Raw genomic sequence first — 27,394 nt, forward strand, 5'->3', positions numbered from 1 at the left:
TACGTCCGCTTTCGTCTACTAAATCTTACTTTCAGCATCCCGTTTTCAATTTTCGACTAGATAATCGGCTGTTAATTAAAAGCTCTCTCTACAAGGGGCTCCATAGGGCTCGGTCCCTGACCAGAACAGTAGTGTTTCGTCCCTTCTTTCGCCCCGAATCTTGCTCGAGACTTGCTTGTTAAAAAAGGTTACGTTAGAGAAATGGTTTCGCCTTTTTTAGGTGACCCAGAAAAGATTTTGATTCCTGTCCACAGTTTCCCGGAAACGCTAACGGAGTCATTAGTCTTTTGCTTCTCATTTTTGCATCTGTGTGTGTTTCTGTGTAGTTTGATCGACCATAACACCCCCTATTCGTTTCCCCTTTCACATTAGCCGTTTTACTAGGAGTAATACTAAAACGTAGTACATAGTAGTAACAGTAGTAGTAGTGGCCCATCCCAAATCGGGATCGGCAGCAAAGCGGATCGCCGATCGCTACTCCGGTGTTTCCTAGTAAAATAGTAGAATCAGAATTCCTAACTTGTCTTTTCTAGTTACTGGTGATACGTCGAGCAGCTTACAAGTAGTGTAGAGATGCTGTTTCGCTGTTTTCTAGTAATTAATTGTTTTCTTTTTTCACTTTTCATAGCCAAGTAGTAGTAGTAGGTTTTGATGGTTTGGTTTGATTTTTAGTACGATTGAGGTGGCTTCGACAGCCGCGCTTCGCGTTGCTAGGTAACGCAACGTGTAAAGATCGAGTGAGAGAGAGAGCGACAGAGATAGAGATAGAGAGAGAGCGAAAAATCTAAATAAAAAACGCAACTCCAACTCGCGGTTTGCAGTCCATTCAGTCCATCGGGTTGTTTGGCAATTGGGGGTTTTGTGGGAAGACAATTCTGTACGGCAGAACCTCTGTTCGCGGGGCGCGGTCAGACCGTGGTGACGCGGTCGATCTCGACGTACCGTACAGAATTGTCGTTTTGTCAGCAAATCACCTCCTTGTCCTCGAACACGGCCGTGTCCATCGAGCTGAGCGATTTGAGGCGCGTCTGCAGCACGCTCGTTCGGCGACAGTTGCGTTTGATTTTTCTGAAACGAGGCCCAAAGGAGGTCGCTATAGGAGTGCTGCCAATCGACGGCCAGGTCAGGCCAGGTACCAACCTGTAGAGATACCCAAAAAGTCCGAGGCAGAGCACCAGCAGCAGGACGCTCAATCCGGCCAACACTTCGGCCGGAAGCCGTAGGAGCGCCGAACAGTGCGTGAACGCTTCATCCTCTCCCGACGGACACTGTTCGATGCCATCGCACCAGATCGAAGCGTTCACACAAGCGTTCAGATCCGGACAGATGTACGGACATTCTTCCTGCACCAGAGCTAATGGAGGAACAAGAAGATTAGGATTAGAATTAGGACGTAAACATGAGGCTGCTGCCTTACCGTAACTAGCCGTGGGTCGTTTGGTTAGCTCGAGCCAACTAAAAGCGTACTGACCATCCTCCGGGTTGAGAAACTCCACCGATACGACGCGTGACGTTTCCGGCCCAAAGAACGGGTGCTTACGACCCCAACCGGCACTGAACACCTCCACCACGTGCTGATGCTTCGATTCGTCCGGCAGCGGACAAGCGGTCACCGAGATGCCCTCACCGTTCGTGATGATAACCCGTGCCTTGGTGTAGCACCGGATCGGCGTGACGGCACTGAAGCTGGCGTTGTACGTCAACGGGGCTCCCGGATTGAACTTGCGCAGAAACAGTCCCCGGAGCCGGATGTACAGATACCGATCGTACGAGGGCTCGATAAGCCACGGTCGATTGCGACACTCGATCTGTACGGGAGGGGCGGGAAGAAATATTAGCCGAGTGACCCCTGGACACCACCGCGTGAAGGACTTACATCCCCGGAGGACAGGTTCACCACACCGGTGATGGCGTTCTTGCGCCTCACGTCCTTGCACATCATCGGTCCCTTGATGAACTCGTACGATGCCTCGAAGTTGAGCGAGTCCGGATCGTCGTCGTTGGTCATGTTGCCCGCACTGAAGTGTATCTCCACCTCGCGCCCGGTCGAGGTGAACACGATCGGCAGGTACGAGTGGTTGGTCGAGTTGCAGACGCAGCCACGGGGAAACAGGATCGATTCGTGCCACGGACGCTCAAAGATTTCGACCCGTGCGGTGCTATCACCGAAGCAGTACGAGCGTCCCGTATCCGGATCAACCCGCGAATCGCACGTCCGATTTCCGGTCATCGCTCGGCCAATCTCGAGCCGCACACGTTCGCCACGCTGTGCCTCGAACCGGTAAACGCAACTGTGAATGGCAGGGAAAGGGATTTAGTAATCCTTTTGAAATGGACCGACCACTCCGACTTTCGGTTCCGAACTCACTGCAGATGGCGGGCGCCACCGCGACCGAACAGGAAGATGTTCCGTACGCTCCGCACCGGATGGGGGCCTTTCCGTTCCATCTGACTGCTGGCAAACCGCCGGCTGCACTCACTCTCCCCAGCAATGGCCGTCCCGTCCTGGAGCAGATCCACGAACTCGTACCGGAGCGCAAACTGTAGTGGCCGCAGCACCGTCGAGTCGGAAGTTTTCAACTCGAGCGTCACAAAGTCACTGCTGGAGACGAAACTTTCCGACAGCGTGCAAGGCCGCGAGCTGCTAACGTTCAGGATACCGTGGTCACACGATCGTGGCACCGATCCGCGACAGTACCGGGCGATGATGTTCGTGCTGTTCGCCCCGAAACGGATGCTACTCCGCTGAGTCCCATCCTTGTCGGTCATTAGGCTGTAAAGGGGGGCAAACATTAGTAGTGGCCATCGGTGCCGTGCGTAACCGCGCATACCAATCGATGTCCTTGCAGATGGGCACTTCTCGCAGGGGCCCATCCCAGATACGCAGCATACCGCTGCAGTCCTCCTTCGATTGGTATTGCAACAGCTGCTCGTCAGTGGCCCCAAACTCGGGCGCCAGCTCAAACTTCATCACCGAGAGCCACACCTTGAACCGGGTCGGGGAGGTCGATAGTGCCCCCGATCGACGTGGAATGTTGATGGCATCCAGTGCCCGTGCTTCCGTTCCCTGCGGGTGGGGATTCCCGGATTCCCGGTTATTGGCCATCGGCAAAAGTTTAAATGAGAGAAGTTCGGGCCCGCCACTCTTACCTGGAGGTGGTACAAACAGGTGGTGTTGGGTGCTAGCGAGTGCAGCGGATTCTGCAGCACACCGTGCCCGGTACCGCGGAGCCAGAACTCGCAGATTCGCTTGCTTTTGGCGTAGGTTGGCGTTTGGACGTCCACGAACCGGACCGAGACCTGCGGGGGGGCGGGAGAGTGAGTGAGAGACAGAATAAGTATACGGAGAGTCCGCTAATCCGTTCCGACACTCGGCGACAGCGGCTTACCTCGAGCTGAAAGCCGTGCAGTGCATGGCCACTGGTTTGCGGTGTGTTGAAGGTACCGTACGGTGAGGTGGTAAACTCGACCAGCAGCTCCGGGCCACTGGAAATCGCTTGCGGGATGGCCTGACCGCCACCACAGATCTTCAGGATGATCGGATCGCGTGTCGTGTAGCCATCGTACACGGTAATGTAGTCCTGCGAAATGGCGAGAAATGGCAACGGTTCAGTGTGGATGCCACACGGCGATGGTTACTACGATTCGGGCAGGTGAGTTTCGAACAGTCGGTGAGAGAGAGAGAGTGAGAGAGATAGAGAGATGCGAAAATGTGATGGGAGAAGGCCTAATCCTGGGAAGGGCGGGGTGCTGTACTGCTCTACGAGCTGACATCGCAGGAGTCTTGCAAGGCAACTGAAGGGATGTGGGATGACACTTCTGACACATTTTTGCTGGGACGGACGCTCTAGTGGCATTTTCTATAGCAAGCGGTGACTTTTTTAATACAAGAAACATTCAACAACTCGTTGCACAAGACCTACAAAAATACTACACACGTACAGTACGCCACTTGGCCGAGCAGCAACAGCAAGTTCGGGCTGTAGTGGACAGGACAATTTTGTTTCGGTACTTTGTTTCGGGCACAACATTGCGCGCACAATCGCCAATCGGTGGAAATTCGCCAATCGCTGCATGATAAACTCATGCCGGTTTTGCTTGAACTTTGCCGTTGAGTTCTAAACATACAAGAACAGATAACAAGGAAGAAACTAAAACCGAAAAAAAATTGGGGCAACTTGCATGCACTGTGTGTTGGTTGAGCCTTTGAGGGGGGTAGAATTCGTAGACGATCCTCACTTACGTCGGGATTCGCTTCGGTACATTAGATTATGGGGATTACAGTTAGCCGGCTCACCGCAAGGGTGACTTTGATTGCTCTCTGGCACGCAAATTACAATCGAACCCAGGAATCTCAGCCTTATCGGCCCTTTCGTATGGTTGATCGAGAATTGGATGGGCTGTGTCCATCCGGTGCATAAAATGGAACGCAGCCCTCGTTGGGTTAATTAATGAACTGGTCCAAGAATGCATCGTGCGGCTCTCGATGACGCACCGATTAACAAGTGGCTGTCCTTTTGAACTTTCTCGATTCCTTACATCAAAGCGCATGCTGTTGAATATGCTGCCCGAGCCCCGAGCTCCTGTAAGTAATGGCTTTCTCGGGTGCATTCCTCGGGTGGATGCATCACGACCACCGGGAGTGTTTCTAGGACCCGAGTATTGATTTCTAAATGACATTTTGCTTCGACCGGCTCATCCATAAATCTATTCCGTCCGTCTTCGATCGCTCCACAGCAACGTCGGACGCTGTGCTGCTCTCTGGGACGTATTGACATTATTTATGACTCGCATGTGCACACACATAAACACATGTTTACTGTGGCTTCGATGGGACTGCCAAGCGGAGCCAAGTCCTTGGGCCGCGCACTGGGGCGATCGCAACGGGCCAACGTGTCCCGGGGCACGCAAAGATAATGAATCCCGATAATAACTAATAAAAAGTGCTTACGACAGCGACAGCGGGCCGGGCCAATATCACCAATCGGCGGCTGGCATTTTTACGACACCACCAGTCAGCCACCAGTGTCAGAAACTCCCTCTCCGGAGGACCGCATCAGGGACCGCGTCGGAACGTAGTCGTCGTCGACGAGAGCGGCGAGAGCTATTTGTTGATAACCGAGATGAAATTTTATCGATTTTCTTTCACCGTCCGGACCTGACCGGGCCACCGAAGGGTGTCAGTTTTCCCCGCGTACGGCACAACCTTCTATATTTCGTCTCCGCTTTTTTTCCCCCCCGAGGGCAAGGATTCTTTTCCGTTGTGTCAGCGTGCTGCGGCCAGGACGCGGGTGAAGTTTGATGGCGTCGAGCAATAATTCGATTACAATTCGCACACGGGTCGAAAGGGTCGCCCCGAAATGAAATCGAATCAGGCACCAGTCTGGACTCGACGTTTAAAGACGTCTAGGACGACGGTCACTTATCGCTGCGGTCCGAAGCTGCTTGATTTTGTATAGAAAAGTATTGATTTTTAATAAATTTCTAACACCGTTCATCAGCGCTCATCAGCGATTCCGAGAAGACCAAAAAGGGACGTCTTCTGGCGTTTTATGCGGTCCATAAAATAATTAAAACAACACACAATAAGCAACAAAAAGGGCTGTATTTGTTGTGTTTCTAGAGGAGCACTCCGTAGGACCACTCCGCAGGATGGTTGGTGATTAGATTGCGTGGCCATTGTGTCAGGCCGTGCCCGTCAAAACTAGTGACATTGAGCCGTGAGCCGTGAAAACGGTTGTAAAGGAGATGCAAGAGATGCTTGCAAATGAATGAATTTCGCATATCTAAGGCTCTAGTCGTCGTCGTGCGAGGGCTTCTCCGGTTCCGGCTCCGTTCTCGCGAAGCGAAACGGAACGGAGTAGTAATAAATGGAGAATTTACAATTTTAATGAGCATTGTGCAGCCTACGATAGTGGTTCGGAGCGATGTGTTGAGCGCATAGCAACACGGTCTCGTGACACGCCATCCCGTGTGCCATCGGAGGCGCTCAAGCACAGCAGCCACCACTTCAGGCAAGGAATGAAGCAGCGTGCTCGCGTTTCACGACTCATTAATTTATGCTTCATCTGTCGCAGCGTGTACCGTCTATGCAAAGCCCCCAGACCGAGACTGTCGGGGGAAAACATGAAATAGGAAACCCACCCATATAGATAGGTTCCCGGATGGCAGAAGTAGCGAAAGCGCATCCTTTCGCATAAAAAAGTGACAAAGTGGCACCCGCAAAAGTGAGATCAACAAATTTAATAATTAAATCTCGCTTTCGGCTACTTTGGAGGGAACTATGCTCCGGGAGCTTCCGATCAAAAATAGCTAATCCGGATCCGGAGGACCGGCGGGATCACAAGCACCAGGGCGCGCCCCTCAAGTAGGGGCGCCATAGACCATTTTGGGGTATTTTGATTATGAGGTAGATTAAGTGCGGCTCTCCTCTGCTCCTGTGTCGAGTGCTGCTGAAACTTTTCATCCCTCGTCCCGGCTCACCCGCGTTGGCCTGCATAAATTATCCCGTATCACTCGGCTTTACAGTGTGTGGCATCCGGACATCCCCAACAATGCTTGGCCGGGTTTTTTTCTTTTTCCCGTTTGGTTGGTTCCCTACTTTTGGCATAAATGTCGACCGTTCTCATCGTCCTGGCCCTGGGTTTACTGTGCGAAACTTTTAAAGCCCTCCTCGCCAGTCCCCTCTTAGGCTGTTTGTTCTTAAACTCCCCGCCCGAAAACAAGTTATCGATTCACGGCGCCTTTTCTTCGGCCTTTTTTCCTCATTTCGTGCACCGATTTATGGGGCCCAGGTCCTGGGGAGCCTGTGAAATGAAATTAACCACTCCCTCGGAACGGCGTATTAACTGCCACGTCCCGCAAGCTGCAAAAGTACAATACAGCCGACGAAGATCGCGGCCTGGAACTGGGAATTTCGGTACAAAATGAGGGCTCAAATGCACACAAATTTCTACATATCATCTTCCCGGGAGGGGTTTTCTTCTAACACCCGGCATTCGAATCCTGAGTAAGCGTTCGAGGGTGTGAAGACGAACGGGGCGCTTCGTGCCAATTTCCCCCAGGGGGGAAAGGCCCACATAATGTGGAAGGTAAACAGAAGCCCCGGGTAACGGACTAACGTAAAGCTGGGCTCCCAATGGCTTGTGAGAATCGTTAGCTCATCGTTTCGTTCGCTTTCGGAGGGCGATGTGTATGCGCCACACGTAACCGTAATGGTTGGCTCCTGGAAAGGCTGGCCCGGGGTTAATGAGCCAACGGTCGGTTATCGATTGGTTAAGTTATCGGCAATCGTCAATTTTTTAACTCAGATTTTGCACGGTGTTAATTAAATGCCAATGTGCTGTAATTAATGTTATTGAACTTTACCACGGCACTTTGTGTGTGTAAATCAAAAGATGGCGTTCAAAAATCTTTGTGCGGCCTCGTGGCAGATCACTCCAATTGAGTTTGCGTGTGCGATCTCATCGTGTGTGCGTGTCATAATGTGATGAATGATCGAGAACGATCGGCAGTCTCTGTTCGGCTTTCTAACCGCATGGCCGTGTCCATCAGCGCGCGACCGATTCCTCGTTCAAGTGAAGCTAGAAAACCCTTTTGTTTGATCGCCTACCATGATGTGATGTGACGTTTGTTTTTGGAAAGAAATGTTCGGGTTCGGTAGTGATGATTTGGCGCCGTTCTATTTCTGAGTCCACTGTCATGACGTCGACAGCGCCAGGTAAGTGAAAAACGACGTGCGGCTCTCGCTGGCACCGGTTTTAGTGTGCGTGAATTGGCCGAGTGAGTTTTAACTAATTCATTAGCGATGGCGAGGCCACGATTTCCTTCGTTTGAGGGCACGGAAGCTGAATCGATGATTACCGAACACTACGGGGGTCAACGCCTTCTCGATTGTGCTCGTTTGTGGTTCAACCGATTCAATAACCGATTTCAACCGATTCCATTTGACTGTCGTTGCCTCGGAATATGGTTGTGGTTTCTGAAGCTGTTTTCTGACAATTGAAAAAGATTCTTTGAGCTGACCATGCGGAAGGAAGCCCTAAACTCTTGAATCAAATTCTTTCATAATCCTGTGAGCATTCTTCAAGCAAGTAATTCCCGATTTAATCGACGAATCGGATTCGAAGAACAATTTACTTGCTACCATTGCTACTGCCGCCGCTGCCGAGTGTAATAATTACGCGGCTTTCGGCTCGTTACCCGAACGCCAAACGAACGCGATTTTATCTGATTGAATTAAAACGAATTCGCTGGCGAATGCAAGTTAATCCTTCCCGAAGTGTGCCGAAGAAGAAGAAGGTTTCCCAGGCACAAACAGCGGGGATAGACTGCCACGATCCGGTGGTGACCCCAAAGTGTTTCGGGACGCGCGCGGCGCAGTGATTAATGCGCTATCCCTTCTTTTGGGGCTTAAGGATTTGCAGACGAGGCAGCTCTCGATGAGGCAGTGGAGTGAAGTGGGAAGACCTCTTCAAATTTTCCCCGGGCCCAAAGTCGCCCGCAAACGAACGAGTATGGAATGGAAATGAAAATGGATTGTTATTGGGCTCTCGGGTCCGGCTGGGATGGGACGGGATTGACCGCACAAACCGTAACCACGCTCTCGTGAACCCCGTGCCGTCGAATGTTGAATTTTGCGAATTATCCAAAATCCTGCCAAAAAGGGATCAAACGGCGCGCCCATTCTGGTGCCCGGGGATCCGTCCGGGAATTACCGCAATACGGGCGGTTTCGGGAATGGAATCCACCAATGGAAACGGCAGTGAAATATTATATCTAAACGACACAGGGAGGGGAACAGGGCACCGGTTACCGGACCTTCGGCTGCTGTAATGGCTCAATTCGCTCGCAATTAATTTGATTGCTCCAACACGCGCGCAGTGTCCGTTTGTGGGATTTTCTTTTTCCGCCACTCGGACGGAAGCTCATCCGAGATGCCTCTTTAAAGCGATCCGATCGAATCCGATTAATGAATCGCGGCCAACAGTGCGGCTGGGCCTGTGCGGTCGTTTTGAGGCAGTTACCTAATAAGTAATCGCACATCCATTTCCACCGTAATCCCCTCAACGGCCTCAACGGCACCACAATATTATTCAGCGCTCCTCTCGGCACGCAGGGTGCGTTATCGTCCGTCGGCATCCGTCGGCAAGATAGTGAAGCCTTCCGTGGGTGCGCCGTGACGCGAAAAAAAAGTGGGAACTAAGACAACGGCCCCATTGTCTGGCGGAGGAAAATCTGGCGAAAATTGAAAGATAAGAGAACGCCAATGAAAACCCCGAGTTGGGCGGGTACGGGGAGGATATGCTAAAGACTGCCCGGGAACCTGCCCGCGTCTCTGGTCGCTTCTGCTCTATTTAGGGGCTCTATTGAGCAATCGGGCCTGACAGCATCGCATGGTCTGAGGCTGTCGCTGTCAGGTGCTCGTATTACAACGCCATACATTTGCTCTGTCTGTTTGGCGGCGTCCCACGTCTTTCGCGTCTGTTATCGGCGAGATTACGCCCGTCGTGGTACGGGACGGTGTCTGAGGGCTTCTCCGGCACACTCGAGCTCCTCGAGCCATGCCGAGCCCACTTGACGGGTGCACCGGCGCCGTTCTGGGCGCAAAGGAACGAAAAATGATACACCGACGCGGCCGAGGCCGTCGTTGTTGTTTGCCTGGCAATCCTGGTAATCCTTGGGCACACGCGGGTTGATTTATATTCTTCCTTTCCCCCCCGAAAAAGCTTTGATCGCGCCTCGGGCTCAGCAACACATGCGTTCGCTCCACTCCGGCCAGAAAGCTGAGAGCTGAACCGGGTTGTGGTGCATAATATAAATTAGCTTTCAGCTCAACGGCAGCAGCAGCAGCAGCAGTGTTTGGAGTGAAAGGTAATTTTTTAATTTTCATAATCACCGCTCAAGATTAGCCGAGAAACTGCGCTGCGACGGAGTGACGGACGCCGGGACGTCTAATGCTGACTTCGGAGTGTGGCAGAAGCAATTTACCTGCGAGGAGCGTAATTTTTCTGACACACACCCAGCGTGGCCCTTCTTAATTAACTCGAACGCGCTGTGAGACACTCCGTTGTGTGTGTCCGGCTTAATCCACCACAGAGAAGAGATCTTTCTTATCTTTCCGAACGAAATGGGGTCCTTCGAAGGACCGGTGTAAATGTGCTTTGTGTAACAAACCAGGAACCAGGATATCCAGGATCTACGTGCCCAAACTACAACCGTGTGACGTGGACTAGGAAAGGCGTATTAGGGAGCGGGGGGAGGTCTTAGCGTTTGGCAATTTTGGGCGCTCAAATCCAATCAATCAACCAATCAGAGGGGGACCGGGGTCTCGAGAGGTGCGGTGAAGGTGGCGCGTGTGAGTAAGAAAGCAGTACGGCGGAGGCTCCACAGGCGGAGCGGAGAAAAGGGAATTCTAGTACGGGACGGAAACGTGGCCCAACGAACGAACGAACGTAACGGAACGGAACGGAACTGGAAACGGAACGGAACGGAAAAATCAGCGAGCGAGCGAGCTAACACGTCGGGACATCCCGTCCCGTGACACACATTACCGTTGATTTCCACTTCGGATTCGAGCTGTCCTGTGGCGTTTGAATGCAAGCGAAATACACGACAGCGCGTACCACGTGGCGCGTTAGGGTTCGGTACATTAGGGAAGTACGCAGACACACACACACACAGAACGGGTATGAGAGAGAGAGAGAGAGAAAAGGAAAGAGAAAACAATACGGTAAAACAACGGAAGCTAATCGTCAGCCAGCCAGCAGGAGCACGCATGATGGTGGAAGCCGAGCCGTACTCTGCAGACGAAGGCTTCACAGGACATTAAGGCCTTGGTGGACAACTACAGCTAAACTTGGAAATATTTTAAGGTTGCCACTACAAAATGGTAACGCGCCCATCCTGATGAGATGAGAAGCTCTATTGGATGGCAGTGTCTACTTCGATCGGATGGCAGTGTTTTAATGTGCAGTGCGTGTTCTGACGTGTCGGTGTGTGTGTCTTGGTAGCTTATTGTTGTGTCGATCACGGTGACGGTTCCAGAATTCTTCGACTCCGCAACCGAAAGTCGAATTCCAGAAGTTGGCAGATAAATTTGCGGGGCGCGAACAACAGGAAGTTCCTGGCTGGCTTTGTAATTCGGAGAGCGAGGCAATTCCCCTAATAAAAAACCGGCCACCCGTCCCCGGCTGTTGTCCGAAAAGTTCTCCCCTACGTCACTGTCACGACGGCAGCTTCACTTGCAGCGTTTTGGCCAAAGGGGGGTGCGGAGAATTTATGGAACTCCACCGGAGTTGGCACCGGCGGCCAAGTTCGAAAGTCGACTTTTCTTTTCCGAATGCCCCCGGCGGGCATGGAAGCGTGAAAGTTTCCGTTTTCCGGGAACTGAATTTTTCTTTAGCATCTGCGTCCCGTGAGGTTCCATAAATCTCCCCAGCCGAGACGCCGTGATTGACCGGTGACCGGTGAATCGAACAGCACCGGAGCTGGACTCTGGTGCCACTCTGGTTCCCAATACACGGGTTTTTGAAATTTACAGCCCAAAAGCTCAGGACTACAAAGTGAGCTTTATGGCTCACTCTTAGTACACCTATCACAGTCGATAACCCGCACCGGGAGTTCATGTACATGTACCGAGAGGTCATAATGGTCGGGAATGCATCGAATCGTTGCACTTGCAATGCGCCTCGGGGTACGCCGCCCCGGAGGAGCGTTAAATATTCATAGTATACATCATAATCTTTCAATCCATGGTTCAGCGCCGTGTGTCTATGCCAGGGAACGTTACAGACTCGACTCCGGTGGCCTGTGCCGGAATTCTTGCGCAACATGAGAGATAATAAATTCATGTCACAAGCAGGTCGCCTAAGAAATGCGGCGCTTTCGAGGGCAAACGAAGGGCGAGGAATCCACCTGGGCTGGAGACTCCGTTCCTCCGGTGGCTGATGGTAAATATTGATATCGGCATAAACATATACCACCACGCTGCACATGGATCCCTGCCGAAGCAACTGGTTATGCTTGTCATCGTTTTTATTTAAAGTCATCCTTCCTGTGCCGGGGCCAGGTAGTAATTGATGAGGATAATTTATGGATTGTATTTCGAATCTAATTTATGTGTTCCACTTTTAGTATGCCGGCACGGTGCTGAGATGGACACTTTGAATTTTGGACGCTGTGCCCGGACGGAGAGTGAAAACTGAGCGACTTTCCACCGCACCGTCGGAACAAGGTCAGTCGGCCGTCGGCCAAGAGGCTGTGAATATTTGATGCCGACGGCAAGGTCCTCTCGCTCGAAACGGGGTCCCTCGCCTTGGCTGCAACATTTTCGGGGTCATTTGCAATTACAATTTCGCTTCGCCTCGATCGTCTGTCTGCCAGGGCCTTAGCATATCTTGGACCGCCACATCTACGTTACGCTTTGTAGGTGCTCCGGCACGCTTCACCTCGACGTTTCGATAGTTGTTTAAAGTATTTGCATTGGAGGAAAACTTGGCCGCACAAGATGGCCCGTTCGTAGCTCATCTATAAACATACCGTCGACGGGTCGGGCCTCGGACCTTATTTTAAATTTTAATAAAAATAACCTTATTTTCCCAACCCAAACTCTCTGTGGCCGAAGCCCAGTCCAAGCAACCTGGCCGCTGGAGGGATCAATCCGATTGTGGAACACTTTCCCAACCAAGGTTAGCTTGGTTTGACCCAGATCGGTGCGTACGGCTGGCGTTCGGCCCTTCTGTGCCGTTTGCCGTGACAGCCGGAACGGGGTTTGTTTAGATCGGCACACATGGAACCAGAACCCCGTGCGCGGAGAATTGGGTGAAGGAGATGGAAATCTGCCAAGCGTTCGGCGCTAATCGATCGCGGCAATGCGCTACACACTGCGTAAAAGTTCCACCAGTGGACCAGACTAGCAACACGCCAATGCTGGCTGGCGGGGTCCTCGGTCGGGGAAAGCTCGCTGACAGCGCGTTTCAACGCGTTTCGCGCGCCACGGACGAGTGCATGCCAAAGTTTAACGCCGCGAGGCGAAACCTTTGGGATTTGGCGAAACCGGCTTCGGCTCCATCGCTCAAACTACTGTCCTCCGGAGTGCGCGGAAGCCGAGGAGAGACCGAGGGCTTCCTCATTCCCGACGGCCCAGCATAATTGGCCCAGCGGCCAATGAGCAATCGAAATTTTTATTGATTCTGAGTGCTGCGAGGCTTTTTAACATTAAACTCACCCGGTCGATCAGAAACAGATTTTACTTTGGCAGATTGAGCATATTTTTTGCTGCCACTGCTGTTGGCACGCAAAAAAAAGGAGTGCAAAGGCGAAAAATAATCCGATTACACAGTACGATGGGTCGCACATCCGGAGCGCATTTGAATCGCAATTATTTTTATTGGTCTCGCTCCCTGTTTATTGGCCGCGCAATTGCCGTTGGGGCATTTTGATGGCCAGTCGCTCATTTCGATGGAAATTATTGTTCGATTGTTCGAAAGGCGAGTTGAAAAAAAAAAAATCAAAATAATGCATTATATTATTAAAATGCTTAATTCAATTCCTTCTCCGATAGCACGTTATAAAGCTGGCTAATGGATACCAATAGTTCGCGGGTCTTCGCCTCAAAGAAACCCATGCTATATGCGGCCAATATCCCAAAGCATCCGAAAGGGTCTGTGTCGAGAGTTGATTTCTTTAAGGTAAGTGAAACTTAATCTGCTCAGTTCTTTCTCCGAGGAACTCACTTTCAGCTGGCTCACCCAACGGCAAGGCAGCTTCATTGATTGGTTCTATTTTGGAAAACAGAAAGGAAGCCTTCTACACGGAGCACGTTGTACCGGACGTACCGGAAAGAACCTAATGAAGATGTCGGCCAACGTCGAGGAATCCGAGATGGTCTAACCACGGCTTGATGCCGTGATGCGAGAACTGCATCTACAAATTATGTTCGGGCATCATTCTGTTTGTCTAAACATTGCACCAAAAAACATATGAAACCATTCTTGGGCTGGCAAACCGGCAACCCGATTGATCTCCATTTTCGCGAAATGGCGATCCGTTTTCTCCAATGAAGTCAAATAGAAAATGGACAAAGAAATCGGTCCCGACGTTCGGTGCTCGGAACCATCGTATAATTACTTCCATTGCACGGAACGAAAGGGAACGAGAAAAATGTACACCACATTTGGTGTCGGGAACGAAATTGACTTTCCGTTCAAACTTTGGCGTGCAGCTGGTCCATATGTTGCCGGCCACCGGACACTCTCAATTAGTGTACACCCCAAACACCAAGGGGCTGTCGAAGTTGATAAATTGGCTCACCAATATGCTTTTTTCCTGACGATTGTCTAACAAATAAACATTAGGTTTTGCCTTTTTTGTTAGATAATCAACTCTAAAACGATCGATTGATAATGGGAAGATGCCAATGGTGCTTCTTTATCGATTATTTGCCGATTGCTAAGAACAAAACAACCTTTTTGGGGTAATAAAACATTAAAGCATAAAGATAAAGAAAAAGGGTACTCACCGCGGAAACAGACACCACAAAAAAGCGGCTCGTCGAGGTAATTAACAAAGTACAAAAGAAAAAGGACGAAAACTGGCTCCAGTGGGCATAAAAGGAAACCCCGGCGGAGCGAAACCTTACAGTGTGTGCGTTGCCGGAAAAACACGCAACGCAAATGAATCGTTGGAGAATTCGTTTCGATTTTCTTTCGCTCCTTGTCGCGATTCTCTGAGAAAGTAATCGGACTTTGGAATTACTTTTTTCAAAGTAAACTGATTGCTACCCCGGCGCTCCGAAAGGATGAAATTACACTCCTCGATGGACCCCAAAAAGTGCCCCAGAAAGTGGGAAGTGGAAAACCACAGACAAAAAACGGCATCGTTTGTTGCGTCCCCGATGCCCGGAGCTGACGGTGAAAAAACGACAAATAAAAAGGTTCGCGCCGTGAAGTAAATAACAATGCCGGAACCGGAAACCCGTCCGTTAACCGGCACGGGCACGATGGGACACATCTTACATCTTAGGAGTTCGAGTGACACTCGAACGCGGTGGAAAACAAACGTGGAAGAGTAATTGGCGTTGACCATTTTTTGCAATGAAAATGCAATAATAACACCCGGCCTGGCCCCGGAGACCCATCGACGAGCCACGCGCTGTGTGCATCATCGTATCGTGCAGTGTTTAAATAAGGACACCGCCGCCGTCCGCAGATGCGATCGGGTTGTGACGGGTTCGATGGCAATGGGAAATTGTTCATTTGGCCACCGCCACCGTTTGGCACGTTCGTGTCGCCGGACGGAATGATGCAATCCGAATGGGCGCGCCCGAGCCGGAAGCCCCACGAAGGAGGGATTAGGTCGGGGACGGCACCGGAATCGAACATCGCGAGGAACATGCGGCAGGAACCGGAGGCACCGCGTAAATATTGTTCACAGCCTGGCTGGCCGGTCGTCGTTTGGTCGGTTGGTGCCGGTGCATTACGACCGATGGCATATCAGCACACGTCCTGCTGATCCGCTGTTGGCGTTTCGATCGGACCGGGTTTTCCAATTTTATCCGCCCTCCGCTCCGGGGCGGATTATTTCACCCCGTTTTCGATTCCCTTTGATGAGGTGGTGGAAAAGGATTAGGAAAATGAGGTCAAAGCTAAAAGTAGAGCCCATCACCGACGCTGTGGTGGCCACTTCATCGGAACGCTTCACGGCCACAGCCCCGTGTGTTGCTGTTTGCATGTGTTTTGTGGCTTTATTTGTGTGTTGTGTGTGTGTGTGTTGGTGCGTCAAAGGGGATGGATGATTCCAAAAAGGACCGGTTTCGTAGGAGCTGCGATGGTCCATCAGGGGGACCGCAGCAGTAGCAGCAGCAGCATCATCATTTCGGAACTGCGCTGCAAGCAAGCTCGCCAGAGGCTAGACTCTCTGTTTTCGGGTAAATCGACGGGGTCTTCGGGAAATGGCCCCAACCCCCAAAACCTACCTGCACGCTGTCGCACTCGTTCCAGGTCTGCAGCCGGGGCCTGTACTTTTCCTTCTCGTCCCGGGCGGTCGATGCTGCGCCGGCGGACGCCTCGGTCGATATCCAGATGAGGTTGCCCTTCGGTTGGCTGATCACGATGAAGGCATGCTTACCTGGCGGAACATCATGCTGTGTTGTGGCAGGTTGTTGAGGCGCAAATGAACAAGAAAAAAACCGGGGGAAAGATATGGAGAGAGAGTAAACGAGTAGATTAATTGAAAGTATCATCATTAATTGAACTTGGGTTTCGGTCGTCAGCCGTTCGCTACTGATTTTCCTACAGGGAGTGAACGCGGAGTGAATACTGTTGAAATTGATTTCTGGGCCACATTTTAGGCACATTGCTGCGTTGAAAGGGTTCGAAGAGTGATGAAGGTTTTCGCAAAACGGGTTTAAAAATTGGGGGGAAATTGTTTGAACGTTTCAAAATCTTTTTTTTTCACTAACAGTGCAATGGTTGCTGTGAGAAACGCAACGAGACTTCAGATGGTCCGTTGACAGTTGTATGGACTTAGTAGGCTATGCTGTGTCTATTGAACAAAAGACAATTTTATTGGTTGTGGGCATCAACCGAAATTTGAATGCTCGTTCGTAATCAGTCCTAGTATCGTAATTTTATAGATTATCGTCGCCTTTAAATGTTATTATCGAAACGCAAGCTTAATGTGGCTGTTAAGCACTAGGTTCCATTGCGTCCAACGAGCCGAAGAAAGGAATGGAACGCCCATCCTGAAGCGCCCCAGCCATGGTAAACTGTGGCCCTGAACTAGCAAATGCTTAATCATCCGAAGCGACAACATGGGTTTTCTCCGACCACCAACCATCAGCAGAACAGCGGCCAGTAGCACACTAATTACGGTGAATTTATATTTATTCCGTTGTCAGCCCCCGGCGGTGACCTGTTTGTGGCATGGCCTGCCCAGTCTAATCGCTGTTCTTAAAGGTCGTACTCCATTCTTTCCAGGGCCATAATTCTTGCGTTTGATCCTGCGAAAGCCCTGCCGTTGGCCGACACCATTCCGGCGAGTGGCCCGGTCAATTGGCCACCAGACTCTGCAGGTTGGTTGCAGAGTTTAATTAAATTTCACCTGCAATACGTCCTGTAATATTCATCACCTTTTATAAAATTCATTAAAACCACCGACGTCGGGCGCGCGCTCAACGAAAGGACACTCCTCGGGTCGGTGAAGCGGATGGTCTGACCATCCGTCGCCAGGTGACCATCTTCGCGGCGACGAGTGACTTTTAATGAGGCTCTAATCGCCAGCTAAAATATTGAACCCCAATCATCAGAAGCTCTGCCGGAAGATACGATGGAAGCCCTTCCTCGAGTGAAGCCGCGATCTGTACCGGCGGATCTCGTTCCGCGGTGGCGCGCCGCTTACATTCGGGGCAAGGGAAAGTTTCTTGGAAAATCCCATAGCTCGTGGTTATGCAAATTGTGCTAACTGGCTAGGCGTTCTAAAGTCCTATTAGAGTCACCCGATTCCTAACCACTTTTGGGTGGAGCCATTTGGATAATTAATGGTTGCGGAAATCGCGGCAGCGAAAGTACACAATTGCGATCCACCGTTTCGGCCTGTTGGGGCCGGGAGTGTTCAGGAGCGACAAAATAAGGAAACAATCTTGAGGCGATTTTCAGTGAGATCTTACAGCCCTTCCGGATATTGAGCCTCCAAGAGTTCTCCTTTTTCTCCAGGAGTCTCGGGGCGCAGAGATTGGATCAGATAATTGGATTATGGCACGACGCCGCAGCCACAAGCCCTGACCCTGGCCGTTGGTTATCGATTTCCCGGCTCGGGTCGGATCGGACTCGCCGAAGGGATCGACCTTGCGGGCGTTCCGTTTTAATTTTTCACGGCCCCCTAAAGGTTTCGGCGGTGCAGTTACTGTCGGGGTGTGTGTAAGTAAGTGACTTGATAATATCTTGGAGCAGTTTTTCGGGGTGGCTTTTCAAATGTCCGCGCGTTGCGCAAAATTGAATTCGGGAATGGCGAGCGATTTGGCAATCAATTTCGCATTATGAGCCGAAGCCCAGTTCGCAGTTGGAGTTGATTAAACTTTTTACGAAGCCGGTAGGGGGGGTCGGGACACTCACCTGTCTAACGGCGAAGTAGCACGTCAGGTTTCTTGGGTAGATGCCAGGAAAGTTGGGCGACTGCAACCGGCACACCTTCTTGTCGCAGTTGGTGAAAATGCGCGAGCAGAACGTCCCCTGCATGAGGTCGCCTGTAATATTCGGTAACGCGGCACGTCAGCTGTGCTAGGCAGGGGGGTCTCTGGCATGCCGGGTCATGCTTACCTAGATAATACTGCGGTTCGGTGTAATTTAGCGGTGTACGTGCGGCCCCACCGGGTGGACCTAGCGGGAGCCAATCGTTGGACGCGTTCAGTGCCACCTTCGGACCGTTCCAGGTGCGATCGCCGGGCAGGGTACCGTAGGGCAGCGTGCCGTACGAAGGGTTGGCGCCTGCCCGCTGAAAGTCGGTCGCGGCGTGTCGGGTCAGGTTGTTGTCGTAGGTCGCCGGGTAGAACGACCCGGACGTGGGATCGAAGGACACCATTCGGTTGCGCTGGCCACCGAAGGTGCCGCCGCCGCCGCTCTCCGAGTACGTCTGGTGCTCGGAGTGCGCGGTCGAGTTGGTGAAGTCCTCTATCAGCGGGTAGTTCGGGATGTACGTGACGTTCGTCCACGGTGGGACGTACTCGTGCCGGGCGCCCCCGTACCGCACGACCGCACTGGCCCGGGACAACATTTTGTACTGTATCCGGAAGTCGAAGTTATAGCCGCTCTGGTCACGCGACAGCCTGTGTGGGGAGGGAGCGAAATTAATTTAAAATAAAAAGTCAGACAAGGCGGCCCGGAATGGCCACCCGGTCGCGTGGGAGCGAACTCGGGCACTTACTTGAAGAGTTTTATCGTCATGACGAGCGAGTTGGTGTCGCTGTAGAAGATCGCCGGACCCCAGGTGGTCCCGCACCACATCCCGCCGACGTTGGCCCGCTTCGCCTCCGACACCTGCAGGAAGCCGTCCGGGCAGCCATTCTCGGTGTACGACACGAACCGGCCCAGCGTGAAGCTGTCCAGTGTAACCTGGGTGGGAAAAAGTGGGTCAAGTTTAGTTCCGGAAGTCGGCCGTTTGGTGCTTGTCGGTGGACAACCCGGTGTCTTTGAGATGCTGTATTTTTGGGCTGGATGTATCATACAACGGAACGGTTTGTATTTATTTGGGTTAACTCAACATTGATTGGCGCCTTGAAAGTTCACCTCGCGCCGAGCGGCAGGTCCTATTTCCATAAATGACTGTGCGCCGTGTGCGGTCGGCGCGCTCCGCCACGTTGCATTTGATCTGCAATTAACTAACATTACGGTGGTTGCAATATTAGTCACGAACGGTGCGCTCCGTCGGGTCCACTTCATTTGGTGACTCTCTCGGTTCGAGTGCTTCGAGATCGTGATTGCTGAGCGTTGCCGTGGCAACCGCAGAGTGGATTGCTCGTTCAAGCAACATCACGTCCGCATCCAATAACGGGGCGCTGTGTCCCGAGCCCGATTGCTCGGTAAATTAGATTACGGCAAGCGATGGGTTTAATTACGAACTGGACTGACCACCCTCTGACCGAGTCCATTATCGGGAGCGCACAACGAATGGTGACCAATAATTTTTGCCCGCCCGGTGGTGATGATGGTACATCATTTAAAATATGTTGGGCCGAAGTAATGGCATATGGATTGACATTTGAGCCATCCCGGCGGACAACCATAAGCCATTCGGTTGACCATGGAAACAGGGCAGGGGCACGAATAAAGCAATTTGACATCCCAACGGCACGCTGTTTGCTGTCGTCTCATCAATTTATGCTTGATTTCAATGGTCTTTTAGCCAAACCCGGCCCGGGCGGCCAACAAATAATAATCGGTTTTTATTCTCGGACACGGCCGTTTGGTGTTGAACACGGCAAAAGTCACCATCATTACGTCGTCGGAACGATATGCTTCTTTATGCGATGCAGCCGTCGGGGCCGGCGGGGCGGTGGTGCCGTTCCGTGCGATATACTCATAAATTAGGGGCCGAGACAGGGTTGAGTTTTACGGTGCCTTTCAATGGCGTTCGACGGCCACCGTTCTTTGGCTTTCTTCTTTTCGGCTGCCGGCCCGGTGTATCGGTCTAGCGTCTTCGCTGCTGGCCGCGATTGGAAAAGAAGGACCAGCGCAGTCAGCGTATTTTATGGCCGTCTATCGCCGTAAAGGTTCCCGGCCGCTTCTGTGGTTGACCGATAAATCGATCTAATCTGGTCCCGTTTCCAACGCAAACACAATCTTCACCGTCGCATCGATAAAGCTATTTAAAGAGTCCCTCCCGAGCGAAGGCAATTGGAAGTCACTGGCATTAAATCGCCGTAAGAGGTTCGTTTTTCGATACGGAATGTGCTTTTTTTCCGAGGCTGGTTAACATCATTGGTTTATCATATGGCATTCGCCAAACAAATAAATATTCCGTGTACGGTGTAATCAAACGGTGTCATTAAAATTGTGTACCACATGTTACGGCTTTACGGGAAACCCGAATCACTCCGTTTCGGTGCTTTTTCTAGTTATTGGCCGTCACCGTTGTGACGCCAATCTCTGTCCAGGGGCACTTCACCTACTGCCGACGCGAAATTGAGGCCATTGACAGTAACGGGGAGTAACGTGACAATGTACCGAAAATAACATAGCACGGCCCGTCGATTCATCTTACACACGATGTTGCCTAGCGCGCTGGCAAGGACCTGGCACAGTTGGCAAGGACCAGGCAGCGAATCTAATTAAATAACGGATCGGGCGGTGGTTCGGGTCCGATCGTTTTCTTTCGCCCTTCGGTCGCCAGTATCTGTAGCGGTGCGATGGGGAAAACCTATTTGGACTCGGTTCGATTTTATGTCATTGTTCCGGTCACCGGGCACACAAAGTTACGCCGATCCATTCTTGGCACCGAAATGGGACCAAGCATCGCAGGTGATCCATGACAAATGGGTTGAATTAGGTTGTCAGTTATCGTTTAAAGTGGGCGTCCGTTCACAATGTCAACGGCTGTTGCCGGAGACGGCAGAAAGCTGGGGCAGAAAGCGTAGATCTTGCCTTCTTGACTCGCTCGATGGCTGGCTGGGTGTTTGATTACACTCGGCGACGCGATTCGGGTGATGAATCTTGATTTTATCCGGAACGAAGCTAAGTTCCGCTTTATTCGATTTAATCAGGCAAGTCACTCGATGTTTGCTTTGACTGTCAAGCAATTTGATTCAGTACTTCTGCTCGTCAGCGGTTGCTTTGTTTTACAATCAACAGCTACTCGTTTACGGGCGTCGATTTGACGACATATTGCTCGATTACATTGTATGTCGATGTAAACGGATTCCGCGCGGCAAGGTTCAATAGAAAATTTAGGCCTGAAAAATGAATGAAAAGAAACTTTTCATCCACCGTAACTATTGATTCGACGTCGTGGTGAAAGAAACACGAAAATTGTGAACATTTTGAGCTCTAATATTAACAAAAGGCTTTTGATAAAAAGGCCGGCGATATTGCCACTCGCTCCGACTCGCACATCCTATTTTCCGGCCGATCAAACGCGTGGCCATTAAATTGTAAACGAAATTCTTTTGAACTTCAAAAAATGCTCTGATGGTGTGTAATATCGGGCGCATTCCATTCGATTGGTTTCGATGTGAGGAACCGGGCGCCTCCATTTTTCCGGTGTGTCAGCATCGGGGGGATTATTTTCACTTCCCCGGCCCCGGGGGATCCTGGGGAATTTGGGCGGCGATGAAAAAGTTGCACTCGCTCAGTTGCAGTTGGCACTTTTTCCCCATCATTCACCGTTTTATCTTTTAATCAAACATTGTCGCCAAGCGCCCCTCGAAAACCCGGACTGGAACGGGACGTCCGGGATAACCCAGGGCCCCGGTCCCAGAGCAGAGGATAGTTCATCATTTCTGGATCAGCATCATGCTTTTTCATGCATCGTCCGCAGGGCAGGATTCCGTACACTATTTGTGATGCCATCCGCGGTGGAGAGTTCCCGCGCTCGTCAAACGGGCTGCGCGATCATAGGATCAAGTTTAATTAAATTTTGATGAGACATCAAAAAGCTTTCAGTGAATCGATTAAATTTGCGTTTTTCGGTCACTTTCTCGCACCCACCGCACATTCGGTTTTGTGGCCGAATGCAGGGCGCTGGTGGTCGTGCCGGGGGTTTACTAATTTTCACGTTTTAGCCAAACACGACGACGGGGTGCAGTGAACGGCTTTTTATGGTTTCCCGGTTTGCGCGGACATGGATTATGAATTTGATGTATATTTTCCACAAATTCGCAAAAGTGTTGCAACGAACGCGCGAGCACAAACAATAACACGCCATTGTCCATTGCCGAACGCGAATAAAAACCATCCCCACCCGTGTGCGGTGCGGCAAAAACCAATCCGGGGAAACACGGAGACAAACTCAAATCAGGATCAGTTCCCGGGAGGGAGTGAGAAAAAATGATTCCCATTCGACGGCAAATCGTCGCAGTTCTGCAGTTCCGGTGGGTGCGTGACGGGCACAATGTTTGCGTTTTCCGGTCCCCGACGGGTCCTCGCGGATCCCGGCGACGCACCCGCTCCCGGATGCGGTTGATTGATTAATCGGCCCGTCGGCCGCCCAATGTCGGTGGCGCCCGCGTTGACAGCAAGCTCGATGAGTAGTGGCCGAAACCAATTTGGCGTTTGTCAACACCTTCCTTTCGCCAGGGCCTGGGCTTTCCGGAGAGCCGGAAAGAAACCGGGAAACCATACCGGCGGCGGCGGCGGCACTTGGGCAGCTTATCGAACTGTGGGACAATGGGAAGGCATACCTGCACGATGTCACCGTAGCCACCGCCGGCGGCCGTGAACGTCAGGATGCACACGTACGGTATGCGGTCCTCCTTCGGACGGTGCAGCTCCAGATTGTACGTCAGCCCGATGGTTCCATAGTACGTGCGGTTGCATCCTGCACAGAGAGAGAGAGAGAGAGAAAACGAAAAAAGGCTCAAACTCCGAGTTCGAATACGGCGGTCGGCGGCAGACACTCCGGAACCAGTTCCGGCCGGCGGAACGAAAGATTAAAAGGCAAAATTGAATAAATTTCTTTACGAAACAGTCACCAAAAAGTCAGTGCAAATAATTGAAGAGCTCGGGAGCTCCACTTGAGAGCCCGGCCGGTTCAAGTTGGTCGATTCTGTGGTCGAATTGAACCCCGGGAAACTCGGGTTCGGTTGTTCGGTGATCAGGATCAGGCGCTTAGAAAGTGGATCACTTCAAGTGGGGCACTTGAGGCAATCGACGGTGAACAGGTTTCAGTTCTGTGGTGGCGTCCAATCGAGTGAAGGACGTGTTACTTCTACGAGTGCGTCCGTTGCGTTCCGCAGAGCGCCATTTTTATGCAATTTAGTATTTGGATTTAATGAAAGACATTACAAAAAACGACGAAGAAGCGTGGAATGTGTAAAAAATGGACCGCGGAGGCGATTCTCGACGCGCCCGATTCCCCGGGGTGTCCACACCTGAGTTTAGCCCTCCGGATCGGACCGGATGTGGTTGCCGCCAGGAGCAAAGCGCGCCATTTTCTCGCCCATTACGCGGTGTGCCCAGCCGAAGGCCAACTTTATGGTTATGGGTTTTCGTAGGCTGGCGCTTTTTTTTGGCTGACTCCGACTTTCGACTCCCTTTTGGATCGTTCGCTTCCTTAGCCCGACGGTGATTTAATTTTTTCTGCTTACTTCGCATTCGGTGGTCAGATCCGGTGGCAAGTTATGAGCCCAATCAGGGCGCTGTGAATTTGTCTGTTTCAAACGGCTTCGATGGTTGGTTTGGAATTGGCAACATATGGAGCGAAAAAAAAGGTGGAAGGCTCCTATGCACTATTTAATAGTCAATTGAAATTATACAATTCTTCGTTTAACTTCGTTGACGAAGTTTCCATACTTTATCGGCCCTACGTACCGTCAAAGGAACTCGCCCGACCGACCGAGTCTTAAGCGGAACTTCCGGGTGTGTGTACGCCGTCCTATGCAACCAATTTCGTGTGGGCCACCACCATCGGAGACACGGGAAGTCCGGACCGCCGCAACGTGCCATCTCGCTGTCAACAAGGCAATTCTTTTGCGATTGCGGTCCCCGGGCACCGGAGCATCCTTTCGACGTGTGCATCATCTTTTTGCCCGCACCCAATATTGGTGCACCTTCATTGTTCCGGTGGCCATGAGGAAATTCGGTTGCACCGCTTTTTTCCCCGGTTCCCCCGGAAGTCTAGGAACCGCACCGGGGCAACGGTGCTAGGCGTTTTTGCGGCAATCCGCGAGTGGCCACCAGCCTGCCAGTGAACGGTGCAAAAACAGGACGCCACTTTGTCGCGCGATGTTTTTATACCGCTCCGGGCCTTCCGGGCCTTTGACGTGGCACCGATAAGCGTTTTCGCACCCGGAGCCAACTTTGCCTGGGCCTCGTGCAACTCGCAACCGAGAGTTGTTTTGTTGGCCGCCGTTGGCCAATCCCGGGGCACGGCGGTAGGTGTACGCGGCTCTCGGTACATTATGCATGCATGCAGTTTTTTCCGTCCCCCCCCGAACGCCGTGTTCGTCCGGGGGCCGAGTTTTTTTTTTATTCCACCCCACAGCCGATGGTGAAAATCGATTTTACACCGCGCGTTTATTCCATTTCCACGAAGCGCCAGGTGCTGTGTGGTCTAGCTTGGGCGGACAAACCGAAATTCAACGCCCCACGCTTTAACGGCGGTGGGTGGACTGGCGGGCGGAGGGCGCAGTCAAAAGTCATCGTCAGTATCTATTGGCGTTTTTTGCCTGCGCAGGAATGTGTCGAAAGCTACAATGGCACAAACGGTGAGGCACGACATGAGCATTACAGCGTCAGTGGGATTGAATTTATTGATGTTGAGGGCGGTGAAAAAAAGGGCGAAATGAGTTAGTGGCGTGTGGGATGTGATGGTGGACTTGTTTGCTCTTTTGACGTTACAGAACGCGCAAAGTAATGCAGAAAGGGGTGCACCGAGAATAAACGTGATTCGACGTGGTTCAACGAACCGGACCGGGTTGGGGCGAATCGAAACATGGCATTCGGTAATGTTGATTGAATATAAAAGGGCGTGCTTGAATGATGCTCTTTTTCCGATTCTGCTGAACATATTTGAGTGTAAAGCAACATTGTTTTTGGTTATAAATGACCTTTTCGCAGTTGTTTTTAATCATGAAAATATATTCTTGTGAAAAGGCCGGACTGCGCTTCCGATATGAACATAATTGTTGCTCAATCCACAAACAGATAGTTTCTGTTAATCGCCTCTTTAGATAACACATTCAGTGCGGTGCAAATTAACCCGTAGCTGTAAACGGAACACCGTTTACGGAACACCATTTGAGCAAATGTAAACATTGATGTATTGCACAGCGTAGGGATTATTTGAAAGGAAATATTAGAGATTTAGACAAATAAAGGAAGATTTTTCGAGTCATAAGCAAATTTCCGATATTTTTCGGTCACAGTAGTCCGTCATTCTGACAGTTTTTTATCGATGCTGACAACTGTCATTTAAATGTCGCTTAGACTGCCCATAAGGATCCTAGTAGGCGAAGTCAAATAGCAACTGCAAGGCGTCCCTGAAAATGAATGGCTACCCGAGCCACTCAATAATATCCCCAAAACATTATGATTATGTCCGTCTCTTTGGTATTCATTAGTCAGTTTGGCGCAACAACACGCACAAGACGTGCAAATTAAAAAAGCTCATTAAATAAAAACGGAAACCACAAAAGCGAGGAAGTAGAACAGAGCCCCGATAAAAGCCTGTCCCTAAAACCGGAAAGAAATCACAGCAGAAATTGCCTTCCCCCTAATATCCGCTTGCGCCTTCGTACCCCGATTTCGTACATTGTTTTCTCCGCCGTTTTTCGCTCCAAAACGGAAAACAATGTAACCGGTTGAAGGCAAGAAGCAGGATCCACTTCCGCCCAGGGTGTGGGCGCCCTGGAACAACAGGAAACGTTCCATTATGGTGGCGCATAAATGAGCCCAGGGGGCCCCAGCCCCATTTTTTCGAAAACAGAAAAAAACCATTAAGTTTGATGGATGCAAATGCCGTGCCGGTTTCGGAGTGTGTGCAACAATGCGCCGTCAGTCCCCCAAGACTTACGTGTGCAGAAGCGCGGTTCGTCGCTGCCGTCGCCACAGTCATTAACGTTATTGCAGTATTTGTCCCACGGAACGCAGCGCCCGTTGGTGCAGGCGTGCTCGGAGAGGGCGCACCGTGCGGGCTGCTGTTGCTGCTGGGACGATTGTTTCTGGCCGGCCAGCGCCAGCACGGTTGGAAAGTCGCCTCTCTCGACGACGACGGCTGCAGGCTGTTCGGCTGCCCTCGCCAGTGCGGCCGAAAGCGCCAGGATTAGAACTCCCAGTAGGGCCAGTGCGGCCACGGCCGCCGATCCTTGCTTCCAGCCGTGTCGGAGCTGCCATCGGTGCGCGCATTTGTGGCGCGTTTTTGGTGGAAATTCGTTTGCTTTGGCGCTCACCGGGTCCTGCGCGAGGTGCAGGATGCGCATGAAGTCGGCTAGCGACCATCGCGATCGGTTCCGTGGCTTACTACGGCCCACCGACGAGCTGCAGATCGATCGTCGCGAGCGTTGGAACCTCGCATGGTTCTCGCACGGTGCCACCGGCACACCGGCTCGGTGTTTCATTTGGCTCGCTAAGGGCGGCGGCGCGACGGCGGCGATCCTAGACGGCGGGGGTCACGTTGCTGCTACCTTCTACGCCGGTCCGCAAACACATCTCCCGGACCGATTGGGTGTGGTGGCTTCAAACACTTTCGGAAGGCTGCGTCATCGGTCTGCAAATAAAAGGGAAAATAAAATAGGATTTAAATTGTTAGCGAACCTTTTGGGGGACATTTTCCGAAGCAGTGATCATATTCGCACAAACAACGGACCCAACTCAAAACCGGCCGGATTTACCTTCCAATAAATTATTGCTAAGGCCACAGTGCAGCGCAGCAGGCTCTGCAGTTTCTGAAATTAGCCATAAGCTCCAAAGCCGTTAGATGGCAAATTAATAGTCGGCAGCCGGTTGGGTGGACTTTCTTTCGCAACGAATGTCCCGGCTTCGTGTAGCATTTCGAAACCCGGTACTCAAAGCCTCGGAGTTCGATGTATCGATTGCAAACCCAATCGAAGCGAAACGTTCTGACCGGGCCCGGGATCTGTTTGTACATTTCGACACCGGACACAACACCGGTGTTTGCGACGAATAAACAGCATGAAGGCGGACCGCATCCTTCGGTCCGGCCCGGCAAGTGGTACGTCTGGTAC

At 51.5% G+C, this 27,394-nt stretch overlaps 1 protein-coding gene across 1 annotated transcript; it reads right to left on the reverse strand.

Moving 5' to 3' along the window:
• Positions 1 to 962: 962 nt before the first annotated feature.
• On the reverse strand, positions 963 to 26,629 carry LOC128267111 (uncharacterized). The gene is made up of 16 exons (XM_053003898.1): positions 26,600 to 26,629; positions 26,224 to 26,536; positions 22,892 to 23,028; positions 18,922 to 19,109; positions 18,318 to 18,823; positions 18,114 to 18,244; positions 15,977 to 16,144; positions 10,554 to 10,583; positions 3,390 to 3,581; positions 3,151 to 3,300; positions 2,832 to 3,067; positions 2,369 to 2,773; positions 1,877 to 2,291; positions 1,418 to 1,808; positions 1,141 to 1,354; positions 963 to 1,068 (listed from the first exon to the last, which is right to left on the reverse strand). The coding sequence occupies exons 1-16, from the start codon at positions 26,627 to 26,629 to the stop codon at positions 963 to 965; spliced, it is 3,612 nt and encodes a 1,203-aa protein (XP_052859858.1).
• Positions 26,630 to 27,394: the final 765 nt, after the last annotated feature.

Source organism: Anopheles cruzii, chromosome 2 (assembly GCF_943734635.1).
Source record: "Anopheles cruzii chromosome 2, idAnoCruzAS_RS32_06, whole genome shotgun sequence".
NCBI lineage: Eukaryota > Metazoa > Arthropoda > Insecta > Diptera > Culicidae > Anopheles > Anopheles cruzii.

What these genes read in the sequence shown, in the direction of transcription:
- LOC128267111 (XM_053003898.1), bottom strand. Translation starts at nt 26,629, where the DNA reads ATGCGCATCCTGCACCTCGCGCAGGACCCG. An exon ending in ACGAGTGCGACAGCGTGCAG is followed by an intron (nt 10,584 to 15,976) that starts GTAGGTTTTGGG and finishes CAAACGCCACAG; the next exon opens with GACAGCTCGAATCCGAAGTG. An exon ending in ATCTGCAAGGACATCGATTG is followed by an intron (nt 2,774 to 2,831) that starts GTATGCGCGGTT and finishes CCCCCTTTACAG; the next exon opens with CCTAATGACCGACAAGGATG.